Source organism: Pipistrellus kuhlii, unplaced genomic scaffold (assembly GCF_014108245.1).
Source record: "Pipistrellus kuhlii isolate mPipKuh1 unplaced genomic scaffold, mPipKuh1.p scaffold_m20_p_3, whole genome shotgun sequence".
In the NCBI taxonomy this organism is placed as follows: Eukaryota; Metazoa; Chordata; class Mammalia; order Chiroptera; family Vespertilionidae; genus Pipistrellus; species Pipistrellus kuhlii.
Window position 1 is genome coordinate 19443206 of NW_023425529.1, and position 20765 is coordinate 19463970.

A 20765-nucleotide genomic window follows, 5' to 3' on the forward strand; every position below is an offset into this window, starting at 1 on the left:
GAAATCCACAGTAAACACAGACCTATAATAAATCTGGATCATATAATGATGATTCATGTTTTAAAAGACTCATTTTCTGTGTCTCCCTCTTCTCCCTCCTTGCTCAGTGTCTTTCCCCTTTCCTCCTATGTTTTAAACTCCTTATGCTTTCTTTATGTCCCTGTTTTGATATTTGCTGAAAACAAGAGATCAGTAAGGGATACCTAACTTTTAAAATATCATAACCACGTTTAAAATTCTGAGAAGCCAGCACTCATGTTTAGTAATGTGATGAGCTTAGTAATTATTAACTCTATCTAATTATATCTTTCTCTGTCCCAATAATCAAAGCACTCAAGAATGATAATTTAATTCTGTTCTGTTTTTTTCTCTTGGGTGAATAGTATACTGACATAAATCTCATATTGACTGATAAAGTGGACTTTGATGGAAGAACTCTGTTAGTATGGCAGAGGCAAAAGAGAACCTAAAATTTAGGCAATCAGTATACAGTTTTCCTAAATTTTCTACTATTTATTTCCATTCTCAAATCATGTTTCTGTGGTTTTCGCACTGAGCTTGGAGACAGAGGCCCTCAAATGCTTGTTGTATGTATTTGACTCCAGCACCAACACAATGCCTGACACATTTTAGAATTTAGAGCATCAACAGATGCATGAGGGAGAGAAAGGCAGATTTGACCAAACAATTGCACAATGCATGTGATTTTGTTTGGGGTTAAATATGTGCTTATACTGGTTATAAAGAGAATCTGTTTTCTGATTTGAAGTATTCTCTGATTGAGTGGTGGTTGAGGAAGATCTTTGGTTGTAAGAAACAGTCTCATTGGTTACCTCAAGTAAGGTGTGAAATGGGTGCATGCTTGTGTTCAGATGTATGACAGGAATCGTAGCCATACTCAGAACATGGGAAACCAAACTACTGGGCCTTGAAAAGGTTTCATATAAATAGGAATCACAAGTTCATTGGCATGTTGGGAGTTCTACATACCTTCGCCATTAAAGTCCATGGCCTATCATTCCAGCACATAGTGACTCTGCTGGTCCCTACATGTCCTTTCTTGGCATCTGTCTATTCTCTCTTCACTATGACCCTCTGGTTCTTACTATTCTTCCCAGTTTTAATTCTTTTTAAAAAATATATATTTTATTGATTTTTTATAGAGAGAAAGGGAGAGAGATAGAGAGCTAGAAACGTCAATGAGAGAGAAACATCGACCAGCTGCCTGTTGCACACCCCCTACCGGGGATGTGCCCGCAACCAACGTACATGCCCTTGACCGGAATCGAACCCAGGACCTTTCAGTCAGCAGACCAACGCTCTACCGCTGAGCCAAATCGATTTTGGTTTAATTCTTTTTTAAAAAAACACCTAAAACTAATTTTTTTTTTATTGTTTAAAGTATTACATATAGTAGTACATGTATCTCCTTTTTTTTTCCCCATTGACCATCCCCCAGACTCCCCTACCCTCTGTTGCTTGCCCTCATCCTCACCGCCCCCCAGTATCTTGCGTCCATTGGTGTGTTTATATGCATGCATATAAGTCCTTTGGTGGATCTCCCTCCTCTCCCCCCCCCCCCCCGCCCCAACACCCCCCAGCCTTCCCACGTAATTTGACAGTCTGTTCGGTGTTTTACTGCCTCTGTATCTATCTTTTTGTTCATCGGGTTACAATGTTCTTTATTTTCCATAAATGAGTAAGATCATGTGGTATTTTTTTTTCATTGCCTGGCTTATTTCACTTAACATAATGCTCTCCAGGTCCATCCATGCTGCAAGCAAGGCTAATTTTGTGCTAATTCTCAGCTCATTATCCAAGTGATTCCTTTCAAAGAGGTTTGAGGTAAATTTGTTGACATGACAATTTTTAGAAACTTGTTTTTGAAATGAGTTTAAAACTTTAAATTTATTATGTATTTTGAAATTATTAAATTGTATAAATTTATGTTTAATCAAAGTAAGAATTAAGTAAATTGTTAAGAAAAGATACTGAAGGAAGCAGCAGAAAACCACACAATAAAACAAGGATTGAGAAGATAGTCACCTTTGTAGTTTACTTACTCCTTCATCGGCGAATGCCCAGACCGCACCCTTGGCCTTCTTCCAGACTGGTTTCCTAATATTTGGACCTAGATACTATCTTCTTAGATTGGTTGTTATGTGTGCACATTTTATTCTGTGGGATACAGCATGCATATCCATGACTCTCTCTTTTAGTCCATCCCAGTCAAGCTTTCATATCTTCCAGTCTACCAAAGCTATTCTTATCAAGATTACCAATAATCTCCGTGGCCAAATCCAATGATTAGTTCTTAGTCTTCATCTTAACTCTATCAGCAGCATTTGAACCATGTGGTCTCTCTCTCTCCTCCTTGAAACAATTTATTTTACTTGGTTTTGAGTCACCTCTCTCTTGGCTCTTCTCTCCATTCATGGCTCCTTTCCACTCTCCTTTGCCTGAATTTTTCCCATCCTCTTGATGGGAAGCAGTGGTACCCCAAGGCTTACTGCTCAGGGCTCTTCATTTCTCTGTCTTACTCCCTTAGAGATCTTACCCAGTCCTATTCTATATAATAAAAGCCTAATAGGCTAAGTGTTTGGTCTACCAGTCAGCAATTCAACCAATCAAAGTGTAATATGCTAATGATATGCTAAGGCTGCTCAACCACTTGCTATGACATGCACTGACCACCAGGGGGGAAGATGCTCTGACCAGAAGGTTAGCTTGCTGCTGGGGCCCAGCTGATCGGGAGTGAGTGAGATAGGCCAGGCATGCCCTGGAGCCCTCCCTTGGTCTCTCCCTGTGGCTAACCTCTGTGTCCCTCCCTGGCCCCAATCATGCACCAGTGGGGTCCCTTGGCCTGGCCTGTGCCCTCTCACAATCCGAGACCCCTCAGGGTATATCAGAGAGCCTGTTTTGGCTTGATCCCACAGGCCAGGCCTAGGGAACCCACTGGTGCATGAATTCATGTACTGGACCTCTAGCCTATATAATAAAAGTCTAAGCAACCGTTACAGTGAAATGACCAGAACGACTGATTGCTATGATGTGCACTGAAATCAGGGGACAGATGCTTAATGCAGTTGCTGCCCCCTGGTGGTCAGCCAGAAGCCAGGCTCACAGCTAGTGAGTGCAGCTGGCATGGCAGGAGCCTCTCCCAACTCCAGGATGAGCACAAGCAGTGCCTGGCCCCGATTTGGGCTCCTCCCTGGCTGCCTGCTGCTTAGCACACTGCTTCATTCACCGAGAGGTCCTGGACTGAAAGAGAGTGCAGACTGGGCTGAAAGACGCCCCCCCACCCCCCCACCCCCCCGCCCTCAGGTGCACGAATTTCGTGCACCGGGCCTCTGGTATCTTTAATATCATCTAACTGCTGAAAATTTCCAAATATGTATCTATAACACAAACCTCTCTCTCCTGAATTCCAGACTCATATGTATAACTGTTTACTCAACATCTCCATTTCTACGTCCATGGATATCTCAAACTTACAAATTCAAAGCAAAATTTGTTCATCCCTCAGTCATCCCTATTTTAGTAAACAACCATACCTTTCTTCAGTTGCTTAGGCCAAAAAGCCTTGGAGTCATTATAGACTCCTCTCTCTCACACACACACTCCATTTCCAACCCTTCAGCCAACTCTGTTGGCTGTATCTTTAAGGCTGTATCTATTAACTCTACCCTTTTTCCACCTAAACTGCTACCACCCTGGTCTGAGCCAGCATGGCCTCTTTTTGGATTACTTCATTGGTGTACTAACTGGTCTCCCTACTTCTTTCTTGCTCTTTGAATCACTTTCCATTCAGAGTCAAAGTGATTAAAGTTAGCAAAAGTCAGATAAAAACTCTGCTCAAAGATGACTTACCTTACCCAGTGGTGTGACTCAGTGATTGAGTGTTAACATATGAACCAGGAGGTCAGGGTTTGATTCCCAATCAGGGCACATGCCCCGGCTGCAGGCTTGATCCCCAGTAGGGGGCATGTAGGAGGCAGCTGATCTATCTCTCTCTCCCTCTCCCTTCCTGTCTAAAGTCAATAAAAATATGTATCTTAAAGATGACTTGCCTTGATCAGAATAAAATCCAAAGTCTTTACTATGGCTTATAACGTTTACATCATTTGGGCCACTACTTCTCTGATTTCATCATCTAACTCTTCATCCCTATTTATTCTATTTTTGGAACACAGAAAATTACATGGTCCATACCCTAATTTCATTCAGGTCTCTACTCAAATGTCCTTTATTAGAGAGCCTTTTCCTCTTAATATAGCATCTGCTTTCGTTAGTCTCTGTACACCCAACTAGTTTATTTTTCTTTTTGGCACTTATAACAGCATGGCATACCATGGCTATTTATGTGTATTGTGTGCCTTCCACACTTGAATGTAAGCTCTATTCCACAAAAGCAGGGACTTTGGCTATCTTTGTTTTCTACTGTGTCCCCAAAGAGTTTGGCATCTGGTAAGGGCTCATTAAAAATTTAATGAATGAAAGAATTAACAAATATTCATGTGAACAATTATTCAGAGAGTGGTCAGGAGCAGAAAATGGGGGCAGTTTCCCGTTGTTATTCTTTTAGGGGTAAGTTTGCATAAACGGAAGGCTGAGATCAGAATCAATGGAGGTTTTCTCCTCCGTGGTTTTTCCCAATGTAGAGAATAGAATGTAGTTTAAAATGGCGACTTGGTGGTGAATATGTTTATTGTTCCAAATTCCATATTCTAGTCACAGAAGTTGTCCACTTATGTTTCAGTCATGGACATTAAATCATGTGTATGGCCATGAATCCAGGTTTTGCCACTTATTTCCTATGAACCCAGCAATGCTGGTAAACCTGCACATGCTTACTACATTTTACTTCAAAGTGAAGACTTTTCTCTAAGTGAAAATGCCTGAAGCATTCCCCCCCCCCCCCTTTAAGCTCTGACCCCAGTAGATCCATTGTAAACTGTTCTTGAATCCATTTTCTTTCAAAGATGCTATCTTTCTTTCCAGGAAGTTGAACTTCATTTCCCCCAGAACATTCTTTTTTGTGAATAGTAGATAAATTATACCAATGAGGCCTCCAAATAATTTCCATCCCACCAAGTCATTACATCTTCTACAAGAGTCACCACAATGCACTCTGGACTCAGCTTCTGAAGAGCAGGCACACGAATCTTAGTTCCTTTTCCAGTCTCTTTCGTGGCTTTGGAAACTCAGCCTTCTCTCTCCCAGGGCTTCCTGTGCAAGAGAGGGTAGCAGCATTTGTCTCACAACTGAGGTCTTATGGGGATTAAATGTGATGCCACCAGAAACGGTGCTTTCAAATACATAAAGTATTGTGTTCACTAGGGACGTCTTGGATTCAGCTCACAGAACAGAAACTCCATGGCTTGGAGCCAAAGAGGGGGTAGATTGTTTTTTATGCACAGGGCTGTTCCATAGAACTTAAGTGCAAGGAATGAAACCTCCTGAGCAGCAAGATCCAGAAACCGGGGAGTCTTTGATTGCTAAGAGTTATCTGTCTTTCTAAAACCCACGGTTTCTCTGCCCCTCCTCACATATTCTTTCCTTTCATTCTGACCCTCTGCAGTCTTTATCCACAACGCTGGCACCTGATGGAAGATAGCTTTCGTAAAATGGCTCTTTCAGCCAAAACCGGTTTGGCTCAATGGATGTCAGCCTGCGGACTCAAGAGTCCCAGGTTCGATTCCTGTCAAGGTCAAGGGCATGTACCTTGGTTGCGGACACATACTCAGTAGGGGGTGTGTAAGAGGCAGCTGATTGATGTTTCTAGCTCTCTATCTCTCTCCCTTTCTCTCTGTGAAAAATCAATAAAATATATATATTTTTAAAAAATGGCTCTTACAGTCTCAAATCTGCTGTACCTCATTCATCTCAAATTTACAGTTTACAATTCAAGATTCTGAGACCTGGTTCCAAATTTCCGATAGAGAGAATTTGGTTGGCCGAGTGTAGATCTGATAAACACCTCTCTCCTCATCTTGTCCACTTCAGGAAAGGAATGGAAAGAGGGGCATGGAGTCTGCTGTCCTTGGCAGAAGAGGCGAAGGAAGCAGACTCTGAGAAGGGAGTATGGGACAGTAAAGACCTCAAGTGTGACATAAAAGCACTGAGAACACCACATGCATTCTTATTCCCTTCCTTTTGTAATCTTTAATCTACTCAGCATCTGATCTGGCCATATGATAAATGGCACACTGTAAGCATGAATGGGCTTCAGAAGGCCACACCAGCCACGGCATCACTTCACATATGTGTCACATTCATGTCTTCAACATTGTCTCTGTTTTCTTCTTAAGGAACATAACTTCTTATTCATTTTTTCCCCCCTTGGGGACCCAATTAATTTCATTGCACATACTGGCTTAATGAAGCCAAATTCTTTAACTTTTCCTGTTTCCTATCTCCCAAACTTCTCTCTGTTATTAGTTAAGATTGACTGTAAAATTCTATAATAAATAGACCGAAAATGTAATGGTTCAACAAAATAGTTTATTTTTTTCCTCAAGTCAGTTCAGGGACCCCGGCTGAGGGTGGCTCTAATATCTTCAACACGTGGCTTCTGATGTTGCTCTAGCCTTCCCCTTTATAGTCCGTGGGAAGGGAAGGAGAGGCAGAAGTGATGAGGTTCTTTGACAGGTTTTCTGCACGAGGTGGAAGACACATACCTTATTTCATTCTGCTGGAAAAGACTTAATCACAAGGTCACATCTATCTACAAAGGAAGCTGGAAAATTTAGTGTAGCTAGGCATCTGTATGCCCAGTTATAATTCTGGTACTGGTCAAGAAGACGAGAATGGGGTTTGGGTGGACAGCTAGCAGTCTCTTACTTCTTCCCTCTGTGGTATTTCTCTAGTTAGTGGCATTATTCTGTCAAATACTCAGGCTTGAGTCCTTACAATCATCCTCCAACCCCCCATCTCTCTCCTTATCTGTTATAGCTACCTAAGCAATCCCATATTCATTCCTTGCTTTCTACTGCCTCCTCTATAGCACTGCTCAAAGCTGTTGAATCTCTTGTTTGAGCAACTGTAATCAACCCCCAAAATTACCTCCCTGGGTCAGCCCTTAGAGGCTCTTCACACTCATCTTTTACTCTGCTGTCAAGTGCCACTTCTTTTTTTCTTTTCTTTTTTTAAAATATATTTTTATTGATTTTTTTACAGAGAGAAAGAGGGGATAGAGAGTTAGAAACATCGATCAGCTGCCTCTTGCACACCCACTACTGGGGATGTACCCGCAACTAAGGTACATGCCCTTGACCGGCATCAAACCTGGGGACCTTTCAGTCTGCAGACCGACGCTCTATCCACTGAGCCAAACCGGTTTCAGCAAGTGCCACTTCTTAACACAAAGATCCAACTGTCCAAGGCAGTTTGAGCGCCTTAACGGTTACATCTCTGCTCACCATCAAGGCTGTGAGCACCACATGCAGAGCCCCTGCAGCTAGGCCTTTGTAGCTCAGGGGATCACTCCAGACTGCCTCCCATTCTCCGTTCCAAACCATCTCATCCCGGTCTCATGGCCCATGCTTCCACCTTTTTTGCCTCACACCAGGACTCTGCCCAACTTCATCTTCCTTTGGGTTAACACCATAATGTTAACTCAAACTTTGGGTTGGACTGTCCACTCAACTTTACGTTCAGCTATATGCCAGAGATGGTCTCTCAGGACTCAAGCTTGCTCTTTGTTCGGCAGACAAGTTTGGACAGGGATCATGTTATTCTTTTCACCAAAGGTAACATGACTTCCTATTGCTTATGAATAAAACAGATTTTTTTTTTTAACGTGCCATCTATGGCCTGCCTCCATCTGATCCCATTCCACAATGACCACCCTTACCAATACACCCTTATAATCTTCTTAACACTTTTCTCATTCTTTAGTATCTGACTCATCTATCACCCCCTCCAGAAGCCTTCCTCTTCTTCTCTCTTTTGTACTCCATCTTTGTACCATATTCTTCTAGGTATTGCTTTCTACCTCTGTAGCTTTTGTGTACACAATGACCTCCCCATCTAGAGTATATACACCCTAAAAACAGGGATTGTGACTTAGTCATCCTTTCAGTCCTCATGCTGCGGAGAATAAAGCCTCGGGGAATAGTTTAGCTCATGTTATTCTACTGCTTAAGATCTCCTAATGCTCCAGTGGCTTCCTATATCACTCAGTCAATGACAGAAGCCCTACATAGGACTACATGGTCTTATAGTCTGGAATGTTCCTGTTACCACTCTCCCCTTGCTCCTTGCTGTTCCTCGAACACATCAGACAAGATCCCACCTCAGAGCCTTTGCATTTGCTGTTCCTTTTATTGAGACACTCTTTCCCCAGATATCTGCATGGCTTGCTTTCTCAATTTCTCAGGGCTTTTCTCCAAAGCCACTTTCTCAATGAGGCCTTCCCCAATCACTGTATTCACATTGGGACTCTTGCAACACTCTCTTTCCCTCTCCCCTGATTATTGTTTCTCCATAGCAGACATCACCTCCTTACATAACACAGACTTGCCTCATTTATTGTGCTTCTCTCTCCCCTTGCTAGAATGTAAGCTGCACCCTAGTTTAATACTTCTACATCCTCAGAACCTAGGATAACGCCTGGCATATGGAAGACACTCCATAGGCATTAGTTGAAAGAAAGTAAGAATAATTATACTAATAGAAAGTGTTCAATAAATATTTGTTAAACTGAATGAAAAGTGTCAGGAACAGATGACTGAACTTTCCAAATGCTAAAAATACGTTGGCTTAGGAGAACTGTGAAACTGAGTGAAAGCTGCCTCGTGATAAACATCCTTGAGAAAGGACAAATCGTGTCTTTGTGGTGGGAGGGCAACCAAGCAAGGCAACGCAGACCTTGCGGACACATTAGGGGCTGCCGGCCGGCCGGTTAACCCCACAGCCTGCCTCACGTCCCGCTTTGGACACGATTTATCACGCAGGTGTTTCTCTGAAGTCTCCTCAGCTTGTGAAGCACCCAGAAATCTTGAGTGGCTTACGTGACACTTCTCAGGTGTAACTAGGAAACTACCAGGAGTAAAAATGACAGCAAAGCAAAACAAAAAAACACCACCCACAACTAGATTTTGGGTCTTGGGGAAGCGGAGCCCCGTGTAGAATAGCGCAGAGGGAAACTTTCCGCCTTCTCCCAAGGCTCCACCCTGACTCTGTTTATCTGAAACCCTTGTCCGCTTCACTCTTGCAGCCTCCTGATCTTCGCCTTCCCTCTTCTCTCCTGGACCCATAGTATTTTCTCCTCCTCCTCGTCCTCGTCCTCATCCTCCTCGTCCTCCTCCTCCTCCTCCTCCTCCTCCTCCTCCTCCTCCTCCTCATAGTATTTTTTTCTCCTCCTCCTTCTCCTCCTCCTCATAGTATTTTTTCTCCTCCTCCTTCTCCTCCTCCTAGTATTTTTTCTCCTCCTCCTCCTCCTCCTCCTCCTCCTCCTCCTCCTCCTCCTCCTCCTCCTCCTTCTCCTCCTCTTCCTCCTCCTCCTCCTCCTCCTCCTCCTAGTATTTTTTCTCTCCCCCTCCCTCCTCCCCCTCCCCCTCTCCCTCCTCCTGCTTTGTTGCTGCTAGACGCCAAGCCTTCTCTTTCTTTGCTGTTTCCAAATCCGGTGCCTTGGCTGTAAACAAAACACGTTAGTTAGCTCTTAGCAAGGTGGATGTAGGCAGTTTTCCTGCTGCCAGCCAGACGTCTTAAGGTTGTGTGACTGTCGCTCGCTGCTCGCTCCTTTACTCCTCAAGATGAACAAAACCACAACATGGCTCTACATATGAACTGAAGAAAGGCTCATTATGTATAGAGGATAGAAGTATTACTTTTCTACTTTTATGTAGGATACTGAGTCCAAAAATAAAATGAAACTCTGCGGCAAGGGGGAATCCTAGAGGATCTCCATTTACATAGTTGTGGTAGTTTGTGTACGAATGCGTGTGAATGTATGCTAATATAGCATGTAGCATTCCTGTATAGTCTAGCAATTATTTTTAAAAATTTCGGCCACAAAGATCTCATTTCAGGGATGGGTATAAATTATGGCACTGAGGCCTACCCGAACTGGGCTGTCCCTCTTTTCCTCTTCTCTAGTCTAATAACTCTGGAGTCATTCGATGTAGACAAATGAAGATGAGGCCACCTACTTTGATGCCAGGTGAAATATTTTCTGTCAGGAAAGAAGTCCTGACTTGAAGCAAGTATTGGGCACTGCCTCCCTCACTGCTCCCTGCGTAGGGTATCACCCCTCTCCTTAGGAAATCTGCATTTTAGTTGAAATCATGGATAGTGATACCAAAGGCCAGTGACGGCGATATTTAAGTAGCAGTGACCACAGGCCACATCAAGGAAACATCTGCAGGCATCCCCTGGCATGTGAACAAGCCATTTTGAATTATTTTACAATAATTCAAATTTTACAATAATCTGCAAGAGAGAAGGACCTGCAGATTACAGCACAGGCAAGCACAGACAAAACAAAAAACAAACAAAATCTGAACCAGTTGGGGCCATCAGGTAGGGAAGAAACAAAATGAACCAGCTTGAGAGAGGAGACCTCTGTCTACTCCTGTCGCTTCGACCCACTGGACATGGAATCCTCCGAGTGTCCATTTCCTCAGTGGTTAAAATAAAAAGGGGGGGGGAGGGGTGGTGTGAACCATAGGGCTGCGAAGGTCTCTCTGAGCTCTAACACTATGGTGTGTATGAGGTGAAGCAGGCACAGAGTGAACAAACAACAACGTGGTTAAGAAAAGTTGAAAATCAAAGTCACCTGTAGCCTAGGTGCCTAAGAAAACATTGCTGCTGTGGACTATTAGAATGGAAGGAGATTAGTTTATTAATCAAACCAAGATTATTTGTTTGGGGGGGGGGGCGGGGTTGGCAGTTGAAGACCCAATGAGATCTGAGATGCCACAGCCGGGCCCTTGCTGTTTTACCTCCTATCACCCTGCTCAGGACCACACTGACAGGGAAATTTCAGGTTGGCAAGGGGAGCTGAGAAATGTCCGAACAGTATCAGTTCTGAAGACATGGTTGTAGTGGTTTTAGAAATCACTGCATAATCTGGACTTCCAGATTATGAAAAGTCCAAAAGCATTCACTTGGCACCTGCCTATTGTTCGGGGGGGGGGGGGGGGGGGGGGGGGGGGGGGGGGGGAGACGTGCCTCTGGAGAGAAAGGAGGGAAGCAGGAAGGAGCTGTTGTTGGCGGCGGGACTCAGGCAGAGGAAACTACCACCACCGGGGAAAGAACTGAAAACACACAGAGAGACGAGTTCCTACACGCAGCCCACGTCCATTGCTTTATCCGTGTTTGGGAGGCAAGGACCTGGGCCAGGAGTGTAACCTCGCTTTTGAACACTAAAGATGTTTTGAGACAGCTACAAAGTTTATTAGGGACTCCGGAGAGACCAGTGTGCGTTTTAGATCCTGAAATCTTATTTTTTTTATGGAGAGCTTGGGTCCAGAATATATACTATTATAAATGTCACGCCTACCCCAGGCTCATCTGTAGAAAGACGTTCGCCTTGGCTTCTTCCCTAAGCCCCCTGTCTCCTCTAGAATAGTTGAGACTCCAAGGTTCAGGGTGAGCTGACCACTGCTCATCCACAGCGAAGGCTCCCAGACCCTCCCGCCTCTCCCGCAGGGCTTGGAGTTGGGGCAGCAGGTAACAAAGAGCCCAGCTGCGGGCAGAGCCCCCCCCCCATGTCTGCCTCCCCCCATAGCTGCCCGGGGGAAGAGACAAGATCGCCACCGAGGCTCACAAAGAGCAAGCAGCCAGCAGCCTTTGCGATCGTCTGGTCCAGCCCTGCGCTTCCCGGCAGAGGAGCGGGAGACCCGGGCTCCGGGCGGGACGGCTGCGCGCCCGTCCGCGCAGCGCCAGGCCCCGCCGCCCCGGCCCCTCCCCACCTCCCCAGCCGTTTGGCTAGTTTGTTTGTCTCTCTCTCTCTCTCTCCTCTCTCTCTCTCTTTTCTTTTTTTATTTCTCCCAGGCCAGCCGGAGCAGGTTTGCTGGCAGCCGTACACCTCCAGCAATCACGGGACCAGCCAATCTGCGGGCGGCGCTCGGGGAGGGAGGCGGGGAGGCGGCGGATCGCTCCCGGGCCACCTTAAGGCCGCGCTCGCCAGCCTCGGCGGGGCGGCTCCCGGCGCCGCAGCCAATGGATCTCCTCCTCTGTTTAAATAGACTTGCGGGCGGTGTCAATCATTTTCTTCTTCGTCAGCCTCCCTTCCACCGCCATATTGGGCCACTAAGAAAAAAAGGGGCTCTCGTCTTTTTTCGGGGTGTGTTCTTCTCCCTTTTCCCCCTCTTGCTCATCCCGCCGCGACTCCGACGCCGGCCAGGCTTGGAGAGCCGCTCGGTGCGCGGGAGCCGCGCGCGGGCTCGCCAGCAGCCGGCCTGCCCTCGGACGGGCTCCGCGCCCCCGCCTCTCGCCTCGCCTCTCCCCTCCCCTCCCCGCCCTCCCGCTCGCCCGCGGACACTTGATCGGCGGCGGAGACTCGGGGCTGCCGGGCCGGGGCTTCCCCTCACCCCTCCCTCCCTCCGCCCAGCGCGCTCCTGACGTCCGCCAGTTACTCGCTGGGGTTTGTTGCTCTTGGCTCCCGGGGCCGGCGCGCAGGGCTTTATAAGAGCAGTCCGGGCTGGGTCGGGGCGTTTTTGTTTTTGTTCGTTTTTTTTTTGTTTTGTTTTCCGAGATAGAGAGAGAGGAGAGAGAGAGAGAGGAGAGAGAGAAAGGGAGAAAGGAGAGCGCGCTCAAGAGAGAGGCGGTCGGCCGTCCGGACCCGGGAGGAGGAAGATGTCCACCGTGCGAGTGTCTAACGGGAGCCCGAGCCTGGAGCGGATGGACGCGCGGCAGGCCGAGTACCCCAAGCCCTCCGCCTGCAGGAACCTCTTCGGCCCCGTGGACCACGAAGAGCTGACCCGGGACCTGGAGAAGCACTGCCGGGACATAGAGGAGGCCAGCCAGCGCAAGTGGAATTTCGACTTCAAGAACCACAAGCCCCTGGAGGGCAGGTACGAGTGGCAGGAGGTGGACAAGGGCAGCTTGCCCGAGTTCTACTACCGAGCCCCGCGGCCCCCCAAGGGCGCCGGGAAGGTGCCCGCGCAGGAGGGCCAGGACGGCAGCGGGAGCCGCCCCGCGGCAGCGGCGGCGGCGGCGGCGGCGGCGGCGGCGGCGGCGGCGGCAGCGGCGGCAGCGGCGGGGCCGCCCGTCGGGCCGCAGGCCAACAACGCCGAGGACATGCACTTGGCGGAGCCCAAGGCGGAGGCGCCCGACGGCCAGCCGGGCTTAGCGGAGCCGTGCGCCGGGATGAGGAAGCGACCTGCCGCAGACGGTAAGGACCCGCCCTCCCCAGGCCATAAAACGTCTGTCCGTCTGTCTGTCCGTCTGTCCGTCCGTCTGTCTGGGGCACCGCCTTGCCCGCTTGCGGAGCTGAACCCACCCCCTTTCTTCTCAGCCCGCTCTGGCGCAGCTCCCCAAGGAGGGAACTTTCCGTAATCGTAGGTGGCGCGTGCCGTCGGGCTGCTTCTCTGTGTGTGTTTATGATTTGTGAGTCAGGAGCCCGAGATTGTTTTATCTGATAAGTTTGCTAACCGAAAGCATCGCAGATCCTGCCTCCCGTCCAGCCGGCCGGGGTGGGGTGGGGGGGTAGGTGACAAGGTTGGGGTGTTTATCAGCGGCCTCCCTCTGCACTCGGGAAGAGGCCGTTTGGGGCGTAGCAAGCACAATCTGTCCTGTAAAAAAAAAAAAAAGAAAGAAAGAAAGAAAGAAAGAAAAAGAAAAAGAAAAAGAAAAAAAGAAAACAATCTCAGTGTGTGCCCTGAAAAGGCTCCTTTGGTATGACGGGCCCAGGAATGGTGGGTGGAGGTGGTGGGTTTTTCATTCCTTCCCCGACTATTGAGCCAACTTCTGCCAGCCATTGTTTTTTTTGTGTGTGTTTTTTTTCTAATGAAGATTGTGTGTTCTTTTTCTTTTCTTTTCTTAATCCCTTCTTGTCCCTAGATGCCTCTACTCAAAACAAAAGAACCAACAGAACAGAGGAAAACGTTTCAGACGGTTCCCCGAACTCGGGCTCCGTGGAGCAGACGCCCAAGAAGCCGGGCCTCAGAAAACGTCAAACGTAAATGGCTCTCGGGTGGGTTGATGACTTTGGAGCACAAATAACTGACACCCAAGTCGGCCTGCAGGAATTCTTGGAGCTTTCAAACCCCAAGATAACCTGATCTCAGTGGTGGCCGGCAGATTAGAGCTTTGTGGGTTTTTCTTTTGTTTATATGTTTCAAAAAAAGAAAAAAAGCAGGCATGGCGAAAGCTGGGGCATCACTGTGGGGATACTGTTATTTCTTCACAGTTTCCATGTCCTCGGGTCATTTTCCCTTGGAACTAGAAATGACTAGAGCAAGCGTCCCAGACAAATCCTGGTAAATCAGGGGCTCTGTGGGTAGCAACCTAAGTTCCCTGTGAGTCCCACCAAAACATGCTGGGAATAATAGGTTCTTTCCTCATCTGACCAAGATCAAGGGGTGTATATGTCTCAGACCCACTTCAGGAGAATTCATTTCCTAGAGGTTCCAGTTCTGTGAATAACAGATTCTGGGCCATACATGGAAAGATGCCCGCCCCCCCCCCCCCCCCAAAAAAAAAAAAAAAAAAAGAAAAAGAAAAAAGATTACATTTAAAATTAGAGGGAAATGCCAGGTACACATGTCTCATATTTGGTTGATCAAAATGCAAAAAGAGAGGTGTGTTGTGTTCTTGTATCTATCATTTCTATACACTGTCACTTTCCCTGCTTTCTGATAAGTTTGAGGTCAGAGAAGGAAGCTGCATATTTTTAAAAACCAAAATAGAAAGCTCAAAACACCAGCAACAACAACGAAGGTTCCTACAGAAGTTCTGGTAACCCTGAAGTTACAAAGCAGAAGTTAAATTAACTCTGCCAGAGTAAGCAGTCCAGGAACACGTCAGCATGTGTATGCTAATCATGCTGCAACAGGGAGATCTGGATATTTGTACGGGGAATGGATAGTAGATATCGGTTGTCGAGGGTGGGTCTGCCCCCAAACAAGGGAAGTGGAGATTTTTCCATCTACTGAAAGCAATCAACATAAATAATTGTAGTAACTCGCCACCCCCAACTTTACATAGGTTAGCTATTCATGATGATCACAGTATTGATATGAATAGTTTGTATACTTCTTACAGAAAGACTGTGACCTCTTCTCCCCCTTCCCCCACCCCCCCTCATACATGCTCATAGCTTAGCATATAAAGAGATCTTAATAGATGTTGGTACTAACTTTTAAAATCCTCATGTATAAAAATTTAAAAATAAGTTAACCGCCCTAACTGGTTTGTCTCAGTGGCTAGAGCATTGGCCTTTGGACTCAAGGGTCCCGGGTTCGATTCTGGTCAAAGGCATGTACCTTGCTTGTGGGCACATACCCAGTACGGAGTGTGCAGGAGGCAGCTGATGGATGTTTCTCTCTCATCGATGTTTCTAACTCTCTATCCCTCTCCTTTCCTCTCTGTAAAAAAAAAAAAAAAAAAAAAAAAAAATCAATAAAATATATTAAAAAAAAAAAATAAGCCATAGGGATTGAGGTGGGATTCAAGTGTGTGGCGTTTTTATTTATTTATTTATTTATTTAAAAAATATATTTGTATTGATTTTTTACAGAGAGGAAGAGAGAGGGACAGAGAGCTAGAAACATTGATGAGAGAGAATCATCGATCAGCTGCCTCCTGCACCCCCCCCACCGGGATGGTGTGTGGTGTTTTTAAACCATAATGTCATATATGACTTCTTCAAATACATCTGATTTTTTCAGAGCTTATATAAAATGACACTGCAGACCCTCTGTGTTACAGCTGTAAATGAAGAGGGGAAATTGGATGAAAACCTGTTCTGGCACTTCCTCATCACCTGCAGCTATTGCTGGTTTGTGACTTGTGGCCTAGCTCATTAGATGAGCCACAGTGAACCAGACCTACTGGATTTTGACCTGGTTCCATTCTGACATAGAGAGGCATCTGCTACTAAATACTGCCCTTTTAGAGAATACTAGAAATAATAGTAAAGCACTATTCAGGAGCATTCATAGGTATGTCCTGCATAGGACTAAGACACTAAGACATTTTGAAAAAGATGTAAATAGGATTTTCTTGGTAGACTAGAAGTTCTAGTTTCCATTGTTTCTCAAATTTAGAAAATTTTGCAACTCTTTAAGTGTTACAGTTTCTTAATTTTTCCTCTCTCTGTTCTTTCTCACCATCTTTGACCCCAATTCTCTAGACCAGGGTTTCTCAACCTCTGCACTGTTGACACTTTGGGCCAAGTAAGTCTTTGTTGTGGGAGGTTGTCCTGTGCGATGTAGAATGGTTGGCAGCATCCCTGGTCTCTCCCACTAGGTGCCAGTAGCAAACACCCTCCTCCCCCCCTTGTGACAACCAAAATGCCTCCAAACATTGCCAAATGTCTCCTGGGGGACAAAATTGCCCACTGTTGAGAACTAGTGCTGTAGACAAAAGTCTACAACACAGAGGAGAGCAAGGGAGGAAACGTTGGCTAGAGACGTCTATGGCCATCCACTTTTAGTACTACATACTTTCTTAGTTGGTATTTCCCAACTAAGAGAGTGACAAATAACTCCTGTACTTTATGGGTAATGTTATTCTAATACTTTTCTCATAATACTTTCCTCTGTTTCTCTTGCAGAATTGAGAGGATGTTTCCTTGTTTATCAGACACTTCACTGCTTGGCGAAGCAAGGAAGATATGAATTTAAACATTTTAAATACATATCGCTGACTCCATGGAATGGACGTCCTGTATAAGCACTGAAAAGAAACAACACAATAACACTAAAATTTTAGGCCCTCTTAAAAGTGATCTGCCTCTAAAAGCATTGGATGTAGCATCATGCAATTAGGTTTTTCCTTATTTGCTTCATTGTACTACCTGTGTATATAGTTTTTAGCTTTTATGTAGCATATAAACTTTGGGGGAAGGGAGGGTTGGGTGGGAAGGGTGAGGCTGAGGAATTGGCTTTGGGAGGCATGAAGAGCTTGCTTTCGATTTAGAGCAAGGAGAAAATTATTTGACTTTAACATGAAAAGAAGCAGTTTAAGGAAGGGGTTTGAATTGTTTTTCTTTAAAGATGTAATGTCCCTTTCAGTGAAAACTGATACTTCGTTTTAAAAATCATTCAAATTTGAACACTGGCTGCAAAAATTGCTATTTATTTTTTACATGAAGCTATTTTTTCATTTGGGAGCTCTAATGATTCCGTTATGTAGCAGTAAATGGCTTTTTTTTTTTTTTTTTAAAACAACAAAAAACTGTCCTCAGTGCCCCCCTTAAAATTGGAATTTACCAGTTAATTATTTAGCAGTTTAGGTAATCACTCCAGGTAATTATAGGCAAAAATAAATAAATAAATAAATAAATAAATAAATAAATGGAGGAGGGGAGTCTGAATGCTCAGAATCAACCATCTAATTTTTATCAGAATTGTTGAGAAAATTTCTGAATTTTCTTTTTCACTTTGGGCTAAATAATTCTAAATCCTTGGATATTTTAAAAAATATCTAAGTAATTCCACATGAAAAATAATGAAATAATTTTAAATGTAAAGTTTCTTATTCTATTTGCTAATTTGCCCAAAGGAAATTAGTGTTTTAAGAGGTAAGTGTGTATACAAAAAGCCCAGTCTGATAGAAGTGAAATGGATACTACATCTTTAAGCAGTATTTTTCATTTCCTGTGTATGTATATGAAACAAAACCATTTGAAGTGTACCTGTGTACATAACTCTGTAAAGACACTGAAAAACTATACTAACTTATTTATGTTAAAAAAAAAAAAAAAGATTTTTTTTTTTAATCTAGACAATATACAAGCCAAAGGGGCATGTTTTGTGCATTTGTAAATGCTGTATTGGGTAGAATAGATTTCCCCCCTTCTTCTGTTAAATAATATGGCTGTGCTTAAGAGGTTGCATACTGAGCCAAGTATAATTTTTTTGTAATGTGTGAAAAGACCCAATTATTGTTACATATCAAACAATCAATAAAGAAAGCTTCCATAGCTACTCATTGAGTTGAACTGTGTATATTGTGTTTTACTAAGCTTGAGGTATTCAGCCTGGCATTTTAGTCATATTTACACAAATACAGTAGGAAGTGGAAAATATCTAGACAATTCAGTCCCACAACTCATATGTTTATGTGGGTCCGAATGTGGTAGTAGCTATTTTCCACTTAGTTCTATAAAGGTGGACAAAACTTTACAAGTAAAATGTGGAAAAGCCATATTTTTACATAAATAAGATTGTTAAATTCTCCTTTAGTTCAAATATTTATGTCTTCTAGGATATGAATGTGTCATAACTAAAAATTCTTACATAAGTGTACTCTGATCACACATTTGCAGGATTGAAAATGAAAGTAACATTGGTGGCTTCTCAATTCTTTATTTACACATGTAAAGTATTGTGGGGAATTAGAGCAGTTGTTTAGACCGTCTAATCAACGCCCCTTGTGCAAAATATTCAAATTTATAGGCCCTTCAGAAATTAGTGTGCATTCCACCCTAATTTAGATAAAACCACCATTCTTCAAATTTAACTCGTCATAACAAGTTCCTAAACTTATAAATTTCCTGATAATCTATCCAATCTAAAATTGGTTAAATAAAAAAAATCAGAGGGTTTTCGGTTCTCATATTCACAGCAGAGATAATTTTTACTTAAATAAGAAAAAAAATGAAGACTTTTTAAAGTCAGGTTTACTAAAATTCCTGTAATTTTACATTCTCTTCAAAGTGTAAAAGTAGATTATTTTTTTTCTAGGGAACTGCAAATGGTTAAATTGCAAAAATCTGAATTTGAGTTAAATTGTTTCCCTCAAGTAGTTACATTTACATTGTTGCTCCCCAAAAGCAGGCTGTAAACAAGATAGTTGCAGCTTATTTTGACCCCAAGTTGTGTCTGTGTGTGTGTGTGGTGTGTTTTAAAAAAAGGGTTGACTCCCTACAGCTGCGGGAAGGGAAAATTAGGTCCTTTGCTGGCTGGGCGACATTTTTCCAAGGTGGTATTATTTTAATTAAAGACGGAAAGGTGTTTTTTTTGTGATCCTATTCAAAACACGTATGGGTGTTTTTCAGGAAGACACTAAGAAAGCAAGTAAAACAATTCAAAATGGGGAGGAAGGAGTGGAGGGAGAATCAGGAAATAATGAAATAAAGTTTCTCTGAACCCAAAAGGGTACTTTAAACATAAAAAAGTGTTTCTACCAGGAAAAAAAAAGCCTCTTCGTTGTTGCATGTACCCCCTTTTCTCCTCCTAGAGAGGCACCTTGAATGTGAATTTTTAGAGGTTGCGTTTTAGGAGTGCTGGGCCAGGAGGCGGTGGATGCTCGCCGCGCAGGGCGCGTTCACGGGAACGCAGTTCCCCGTCGTCGTGCGGATCCGTCCCACGTCGGCGTCAGGTCTGCAGACGCATCCCCCGCGGTTCGGAGCGTCCCCTTCCCCAGGCCCGCACCGCGTCGTCCGCCGCCCGCGTCCCTCCGAGGGGACCGGGGCACCGGCACCGGCCACCTCCTGCCCGGCCACCCTGGCCACTGCGCCGTCGTCTCCCCGATCCGCCCCGCAGTTCCGCGTTCGCCCGCCGAGGGAGGTGCGGGGTCGGGCTGGCTGGCGCTTCGGGACAGATCGACCACGTCTAAGCTCCGGGTCTCCAACGTGCGGCTCCCGCACCGCCGGGGTTCCTGAGCGCTGAGCCCCCCGCGCCCCGGCGCCCGCAGGCCGCGTCCCCGCCTGCGCAGCGGGGCTGAGCGGTTTCTCAGAAACTTGCCTCCCTCATCATCCCTCCTCTGGGCGACGAAAGGAGCGCAAGCACCCCATTCCTCTCGGCACACAGACCCTCCCCATCACACTCAGCAAGCTCCCTCCATGGTGAGCATGGAGGGGGGACCTGAGCGAAAGGGAGAACTTTTCCGAGTTCGTGTACCCTCCAGGGCAGGAGCACGCTCCCCTCCACCCCCCACCCCACCCCGGGCTCCAATGACCCGCAGCCCCGCGCTTTTCGAAAGGCTCCCTGGCTCGCCGGCAGCCCGAGGGCCGCAGGGGCGCACCGGGGGGCCACGCGCCACCGCCGCTCGCGGGGGTCGCTTCCTCCCGCCCAGCCGCTTGGCCAAGTCCCCTGTCGCATCCCCGGCTGCCTAGCCAGAGACCTGGGGTAGGGAAGCACTAGCAGAGGTTACGATCGATTGGGGATCGATTGGGGGACGGAAGAGGCCGAGGAAATTTAAAAAAAAAAAAAAGGGGAGCGGGGGCCGATGGCCTTGCTGGCTACGGTGCGCCCACCGCCCTGGCCGCGCGCGGCGACCTTTCCTGGCTGGCGTCTTGGGTCGCTGCCTTCGCCATTTCATCTTCACCATCATGAGCGTCGATACTTGCTCTTCTTACGCTTTTTTTTTTTTTTTTTTTTAAGATGGAAAAGGATGTTTTCAAAGCTCGTCTAGGCTCTCCAGATCTGTTTCTCCTAGTACTAACTTTTTAAAATTTGCCATCTCTTTCCACCTGAGCCACACCCTACGCTCAGCCCCCCTTCCCTCCCGGGCAAATTGAAGGTGAAAATACTGCCAGCGAGGCGGGGGCGGGGGGGAGTGCCCACTATCACTCCACTCGGGGCGGAGGCAGAACTTGGGGACCTGGTCAACAGCAGGGCTCTCGTGGGGGTGGGGTGGGTGGGTGG

General features: G+C 45.8%; 1 protein-coding gene across 2 annotated transcripts; it reads left to right on the forward strand.

Annotated features, from left to right (window-relative positions):
• The first annotated feature begins 12107 nt into the window (after positions 1-12107).
• Positions 12108-17789, forward strand: CDKN1B (cyclin dependent kinase inhibitor 1B). 2 transcript variants are annotated; one of them, XM_036456402.2, is made up of 4 exons: positions 12115-13144; positions 13205-13342; positions 14011-14143; positions 16727-17789. In XM_036456402.2, the coding sequence occupies exons 1-3, from the start codon at positions 12805-12807 to the stop codon at positions 14130-14132; spliced, it is 600 nt and encodes a 199-aa protein (XP_036312295.1). In that variant the 5' UTR covers positions 12115-12804; the 3' UTR covers positions 14133-14143; positions 16727-17789. The 2 variants fall into 2 exon arrangements, with proteins under 2 accessions (XP_036312294.1, XP_036312295.1); XM_036456401.2 differs by having other exon boundaries at positions 12108-13342.
• The last annotated feature ends 2976 nt before the right edge of the window (positions 17790-20765 follow it).